This window comes from Pundamilia nyererei, unplaced genomic scaffold (genome assembly GCF_000239375.1).
Source record: "Pundamilia nyererei isolate P.nyererei 1_Seehausen unplaced genomic scaffold, PunNye1.0 scaffold00186, whole genome shotgun sequence".
NCBI lineage: Eukaryota > Metazoa > Chordata > Actinopteri > Cichliformes > Cichlidae > Pundamilia > Pundamilia nyererei.
Genome location: NW_005187587.1, coordinates 854981 through 862119, shown reverse-complemented (window position 1 = coordinate 862119; position 7139 = coordinate 854981). Strand labels below are relative to the sequence as shown.

General features: G+C 45.5%; 2 protein-coding genes across 4 annotated transcripts in view; both read right to left on the bottom strand.

Annotated features, from left to right (window-relative positions):
• The window catches only part of LOC102193514 (caskin-1), a 43828-nt gene extending 41801 nt beyond the window's left edge, over positions 1 to 2027 (bottom strand). The window contains exon 1 of the mRNA XM_013914315.1: positions 1392 to 2027. Coding sequence (XP_013769769.1) covers positions 1392 to 1485 — 94 coding nt within the window. The 5' untranslated portion in view covers positions 1486 to 2027. The remainder of the gene's footprint in view (positions 1 to 1391) is intronic.
• Positions 2028 to 4881: 2854 nt separating this feature from the next.
• socs1b (suppressor of cytokine signaling 1b) overlaps positions 4882 to 7139 on the bottom strand; it is a 27464-nt gene continuing 25206 nt past the window's right edge. For all 3 annotated transcript variants that reach the window (XM_005746980.1, XM_005746982.1, XM_005746981.1), the window contains 2 exons: positions 6624 to 6811; positions 4882 to 6470 (listed from right to left, as the gene is read on the bottom strand). In XM_005746980.1, coding sequence (XP_005747037.1) covers positions 6146 to 6470; positions 6624 to 6811 — 513 coding nt within the window. In that variant the 3' untranslated portion in view covers positions 4882 to 6145. The remainder of the gene's footprint in view (positions 6471 to 6623; positions 6812 to 7139) is intronic.

Here is a 7139-nt window from a genome sequence, read left to right as displayed (position 1 = left end):
ACACACACACACACACACACACACACACACACACTCTTTAACCTCCCTCCAACACGTCCTGTCTCTTGACCTCTCTGCATACATATCTCAACATTTCACTTGCTTACATGCTAACCCTCCTCCTCACCCTCATTTCCCTCACCCACAACCCCCCACCCCACCCTCTCTCTCTTTGTCAGTGTGCAGTGGACTAAGCACTCAGGCCTGATCTGTTCTGGCATTTGAGGAGAAGCATTTTTTTCTTCTTTTCCACAGCACTGCTGGAATGTTCAGAGACAAACAACGCACGAGAAGAGAGGAAAAGGACGGGGCAGGAGAGGAACATGGAGGAAACACCGGCTGTGTGTGGCTGCTTGTGTGTGTGTGTGGTGGGGGGGCAGAAGAGGAGAGAGATGACAGAGGCAGAAACATGAGCGGCACGGTTAGAAGGAGTGGAAAGGAGGTACGAGTGAGGGAGGAAGGAGGAAATGAAAAAAGGGGAAAACAGGTGAATAGGCAGGAAGGAGACAGGACGTGAAAGGATATGAGTGAAGGAAGAAAATGACACAGGACGGTAGATGAGAAGGGGGGTAGGGTAGAGACAGGGAAAGCGCAGGAGTAGAAGGCAAGAGATGATATGAGAGAAGACAAGATGAAACACGGGGAGAGGAGAGGCGAGAAGAAGCCAGAGCAGAGGAAATGAGGTGAGAGAAGGAAGAGAAGCAGAGGCGCTTAGAGGGGTCTTATGGTGAAACTGCAGAGGAGGAGAGATGTTTCAGCGCTGTAATTGAAATCTAATTATCACCTCAAGTCCCAGCTGACTCCATGTTAGGCACCCGCGCACATGCATGCTTTAGCATCACATTTGTGCGCGCGCACGCAAATGTCTGCACGTGTACGATCGTCACATTATTACCACTAACATCTGGCGTCTTCACACACCAATAATCCCCCTGTCCCGCGAGCGGTGCACGGCCTATGTGCGTACCCACTTTCCACCTTTCTGTCTGACACGCGCACGCACGTAGACACGCGCATACGCGCGCGCGCGCACGCGCGCACACGCACACACACACACACCCAGAAAAGATCAGTTGTGGGGAATGGGATGACAAGCGCTCCTAATTTCAGATTACATCCTGATGACTGTTCTCACACATGTGCAACGTCATCACTATCACAAACTCAACGTCATAGCACACACACACACACACACACACACACGCGTGCAGGAGAAACGCACGCCATCACACAAACACGCACAGTGCACCATTTAGGCTAAATGGCATCACATCAGATTTAGCCTGCACTGTCCTGACCTGATAATGACGGGCAGTGTGTGTGTGTGTGTGTGTGTGTGTGTGTGTGTGTGTGTGACACAGAGACAGGAGGATGGATGGATGGATACTGACTGGCTTTCCCTGGCCGTGGTCTCTGTAGAAGCCGCTGAGCTGTCAGCAGGTCTTCGGTCTTCACGGCCTGGAGCAGCTCCTGGTCCTTCCCCATGTCCCCTCCGTCCCGCCTCGGTCCCGCTCTCTTCCTCTGAGCGCCCCTCTCTCCTCCGTTAATCCGCTGCTACATCCTGCCGCCGCTCCCGGCCTCCCGCTGGAGCTGAGGCGCGGAGGGATGGATGCTGCCGGGAATGGGATGCTCTGATTCGGCCAAGGAGTCCAGCGCAAGTCCCTCTGCAGCTCCCCTGCACGCTAAAGCCTTCCGCGGACCCACACCGACTACAGACCGACCGACCGGACCTCGCTCTCTGTCGGGATGCTCTCCGACCGCGCGCGCAGGAACACTCGCGACAGATTCCACAGATTCTATCAGCGTGACGATTTCACCGGGTCGACGTGCGTGCCGTGCGTGAAAACGGTGGAGCTCGAGCGCCCTCCCATCTGTCGGGTCAAGCCCGCACAGCTCAAATCTCACGAGTCCCCAGTCCGCAGAATAACACGCATGGGTGGCTGATGTTTAACGTGCGACCGCTGTCGCCGCCGCGGTGCTGGACCAGCTCGCGCCAGATCCAGCGCGCGCACGCACACGCGAGCGGTCACAATTACATATGGCATTACATAAACAAGTACTACACACGCACGCGTGCCACTCCAGTTGTTGTAACCCCTGAGCGATAAGGTCCCCTCCTGAGGGTCACCGGTCAGAAAGGTCATATAAACACGCAGTCGCGTGCAAGAGGCGTGCTCATAGCTATGACCGGGATCGCGCGACCACACGGGACACCCAGCAGTTTTTTGATAATAATAACTAGTCACACTCAAGCTGTGCTGGAGTTTGGAAACGGTTTCATTCATTCATTAACACAATTCCTTTCATTGTTTGACTCTATTTACAATTCTAGTGTGTGTGTGCGTGTGTGCGTGTGTGTGAGATCACAGTAAAATGTGACCTGGGAAACACCTAATAGCAGGAACTATGACTAAGATATTTAGAATGTCTTCCTTATACAGAGATTTCAGGTGTGCAGCTGGGATCAAACTGAAGGTCCTGCTCAAACATGAGCCCACCCCTCAATACTGAGGACAGGGGAAGTAGGACACCAAGAAGAGAGAAGTGGTCTCTTCCAGCTTTATGGGTCACAAACAGAAGCGTTGCCAAGACCTTACAACAGTGGTGCCTCGACCCATCCCTGAAATCTTCTTGGATTTTCGCTCAGAAACACATTTTTGAAGTTAGATTATAAAGTAAAATTATTATCAAATATCAAAGCTAATGGTTAAAGTCAGGGGTGCTAAACCTAGATTATACTCCTTTGTGGACACTGACATGGACTCATTGACTCTATACTTCTTTGACATCTGCTTTAAGAACACCACATTATGATTCACAGCTGCTGTACTGTGATGTAAATCGGGAAGGCATGTGGACGTCCACGTGGAGCCCCGCGCTAGCCATCTAACCCCTAGCAGAAAGTGTAATCCCTGCTTTAGGCTGACTTTGAGCATCAGTAGTAAAACCACAATGCTGATAAAGCACTCATGTATAAGGCTGCATGTTGACACATTGATAATGTTAGTTCAGTTTTTCTCGTTGTTTCTGCTTCTGTTGTGTCATATTGAGCCCTTCCAAACTGTGCTGCCTCTGTCTGGTCTTTTCTGTGCTCACCTCTTCATCACCTTTCCTGCTCTTTTACTGTGTCATCAACCTGCTGCACTCTTCATCTCCTCTGCCCACTCCTCCTGTTCCCTCTCCTGCACTGGTTGTAAAAGCAATGCAATCATCACATGCCAATTCAATGATCCAAACATCAAATTTTTGATGTGATGATTATGTATTTGCCATATTATTGATTAATATTATTCATTAATAAGATCCCGAGGCTCCAGCCGTGAAAGCCCAGGCTGATGATGTGCCTGCCCACAGACATGGGCATATTTCCAATACGGTATCTATATATAAGCAATAAAGACAGATGGGGCTATTTTCTCACTGGTGTAACTCACAGCACTTTTAAAATCTATACAGGCCTTTGAGCATGTCCATTTTAATGCTCCTGATATGAGCTGTTAATGCTTAACAAGCCTTTTATAAAAAGCTCTTTACCTTTGCATTGTTGTTGGAAGGGGTTCAACAAATAAGCTCTCCTCGCGTTTATGTGTGTCACAGCAGTGGTGTTTTTTTTTCACATCAGCCTGTTTAAGGTTAATGAGACAAAGATAATTTGAGGATCAGGAAAGTGTGGATATGTGTGTGTGTGTGTGTGTGTGTGTGTGTGTGTGTCCCTGGTGCAGGGCTAATTTAGACTAAAGGGGACATTGCCAGTCAGATTTAGGACAGGAAGTGGAACAGATGATGGAAAGCCACAAAAAATCTATAATGTGCGTATGTGCACACTTTTGCACTGCATTGTGTGCGCACCGCTTATCTGAACGAATGATCAAAAAGCTTTTCAGCTGAGCGTCAGCTTTATACCAGGCCGGAGTAACACCGCTAAACGCAGCACAGAGCCCAAATAAGCCGTGGGCCTTAATTCACCCACACAGAGTCAGTCTGGTTAAAATGAAATCACACAGACATGTAGTTAGTCATGCTCACAGAGGTGATCTTTGTGACTGATTCATACTAAACACTTCAGAAAAGGAATGCAAACAAGGCTTCCACTGAAACCATCGCATTGGTCCTTTAACAATCTGAAACTATTGTTTCTGAAATATGTGTCACTTTAAAACTGCAAAATAAATAAATAAAACTGCAAAAAGAAGGTCAAGTTTACAGATAACGTAAGGTAGGGGCGAGACTTTTGCCTGGAGAGTGGCGCATAAAGCTTTCTTTTTACTTGTTTTTTTAAGTTTTGCTTTCACTTGCCAATTAAGTTTGTTTTGATCTATTGTTTAGATAAAAAGACAAAAGTCACCTGACTTTAAAATATTTTAAAGTCAGGTGACTTTAAAATATTTTAAAGGTCATAGCTGTTTGATGTGCAATAAAGAAAGTGCTCGTCGGTCAGCTGTCCGATTAATAATGAGCCTCTGAAAATGCATGAAAAGTGATTAAAACCTGCACCTCAATCGCATCTTGAGAAGTACATGTGTATCCTGTTACTAACAACTACTAAAAATAGACTCATTTCCCACTGTCATAAAGTTGAGCAGAGCATAGCAAGCAAAGCGTCATTTTTTTTACACTACTGTCTCGTAATGCTCTGCACAGTGTAGCTGTTGGTGAACTGACAGGACCAAAACCTTCAATGGCTAAAACCCCCCCAAAATAAAAGCCAAAAAACAGCTAAAAACTAATATATTTACACTTGTGTTTGTTTACTCTTGTTTTGAAAAATTCTCTAGGTTTTTGTCATGTTTACCTTCAAAGCTTACATACTTACTAGAAAGGAAGTGATTTGTATTCCTCTTCCTGTCTTTGAGTGGGCAGTAATCAAGTCTTAGGTTTACATATATTTTATCTAGTATAAAAAATTATTTATTCAATATGAACAAGACAATATTACATGCATATTGTACCAGAAGACCAAAGACAGTAACTAGAATCATTTCAAGTGTTGATCAGTTGCATTAATCAATACTTTTACATAAAAAAAGAATTATGGTGGAATCTACACAGACGAAAGTGACGAAAACAAACATTCAGTCAACTCTGCTGCTTAGTTTAGCTGCTGTAGCCGACCCCCTTGACAGCCAGGCAGGAGAAGGCCAACACAAAACCCCAACAGAAAGACAAAAAACACAAAGTCGATGCTTTTTTTAAATACAGGTGAGAGCAAAACTACAGAATCTAAGGTCAGCTACAGCTGGAGGAATCCTCTTTTTGTGAGATAACAGAAAAAGAGGATTCCTTCTGTAATGGGAAGATTACATCTGCAACCTCATAAAGAACCGCGGCGATGTTAACCGATATCTGAATCGTATTAACTGCAAATTCTGTGAATTATAAACATCAATTTAGCGGTTGGAATCTGTTCCTCTGTTTCCCCCCATCATCCAGAGCAAATGAACCTTTGTACCAAGATATTGAGATAATTAACCTAATGTTACCAAACAAGCAACACAAAAAAAGAAAGAGAAGGAACGAGCCAGAAACCATCACTCCAAGTGGATTTTTACAGTTGATTTACCCTCACGTTCATGAGCTGTTGACATGGCTGCTTGCTCATGCGTTCATAAGTTCAGATATCAGCTAGTGCAGCTTTAAACAGCAGCAGTTATGACATTTTCATAGGCACGACAAACTGAAATGTCACCATACAGGCAGTGGTGCAGCCTTTACAGGGAAAATTGCTAGAAACTTTAGTTATATAAATAATCATTGTTGACTTCTGACAGTGCATATAACCCCCCCCCCCCCTCCCCAAAAAAAACCCCCAAAACAGAACAACGTTAACACGTACTTTGTCAAATCTGTAAAACAATACATTTTCAGAAGGTGTGCAAATAACCTCTCAACAACCAGAAACCTTCAGGTTGTCCATCTGTGCCGCAGGTCGCCTGAATTACCTCATGTAGCCATTTCTACCTCTGATGGTTACGGCCTTCTACTCGCTTGTCTCTCCAATAATATCATTCATAGCAGTCACCTGCAGTGATCTTCTATTATCTCTCATTTATAGTACAAAGGATAACTTCTTTAAAAAGTAAGAAATAAAATTCTTTATCCTTGTGATAGCACAACGTCCTGACACAGAAACTTGGAGCACATGGGTCTATATAGGGTGAGGGTATGCCCAAAGGTAGCTTCTCACTTGCTTGTTGAGACCAGGTAATGTGCTTATCCTATCTGCTCCAAACACGCCTACAAAGGCCCTCCTGCACATCTGTTTCAGACCCTCAGGGCGGTGAATACGAAAGGGCAGCGTCAGTTTACAGCAGGAGCTGGTGTAGTAAGTCAGCAGAGCAAAGAGTGAAGGAAAAGTCCTCTGGCTGCCAAACAGATTGAAGTGGAGCTTGTTCAGCTGGATGCGAATACTCGTCGGGCCATCGTCGCTTTGGTAACTCAGAGTGAAGAAAACATCCGGCTGCCCGCTGTCCCTGCAACAGCACAGCGGTGTACAGTCACTACACATGAGCTTGGCAAATGAGATGGACTGCATTGGTTTAGCTTTAATAGGATGAAGGGGGAAAAAAGCAGGAAAAAAAACACAACAGTTAAAGAGAGAAATAAAGAAAAACAGCGCTGACTACCTGATAAGGAAGGTTCCAGCAGGAGCATTTTTGAGTTTTCCGTGGGCTTCTTCCATGGTCAGGGATCCCCAGTAGTAATCACTCTGCAGAAGCTGCTGGTAAGTACTTTTTACTAGTTTATACTCTGCTTCGCTGGTGAACGGACGGAGGTGTGTGGGCAACCCATCGGAATCAGCTCCAGTCACTTCCTACAGCGGAGAAGATCAGACGTGTCCAGTCAATATGATGAAAAACGCACATAAATCAAAGTGTTCTCTGGTGGCTGCAGGGTCTTTATTGCTGATGGTACACCAGAGATTTCACTGCCTACAGCGAACAGCTCCTAATCTGATTAAACAAAAATGAAGGCTGTGCTTTTTCTTGCCCTCGGCTTTGCCTCTAAGGCTAAATATATGTTGCCTGTGTTGCTTTTCTTTAAAAACGTGAGGTTTTAAGTGATGAGGTCAGTGCACAAGCGCTCCCCGCCAGCCAGAAGATACTCTCCCACAGTCTGTTTGATTCTTGCTTTTGCATGAT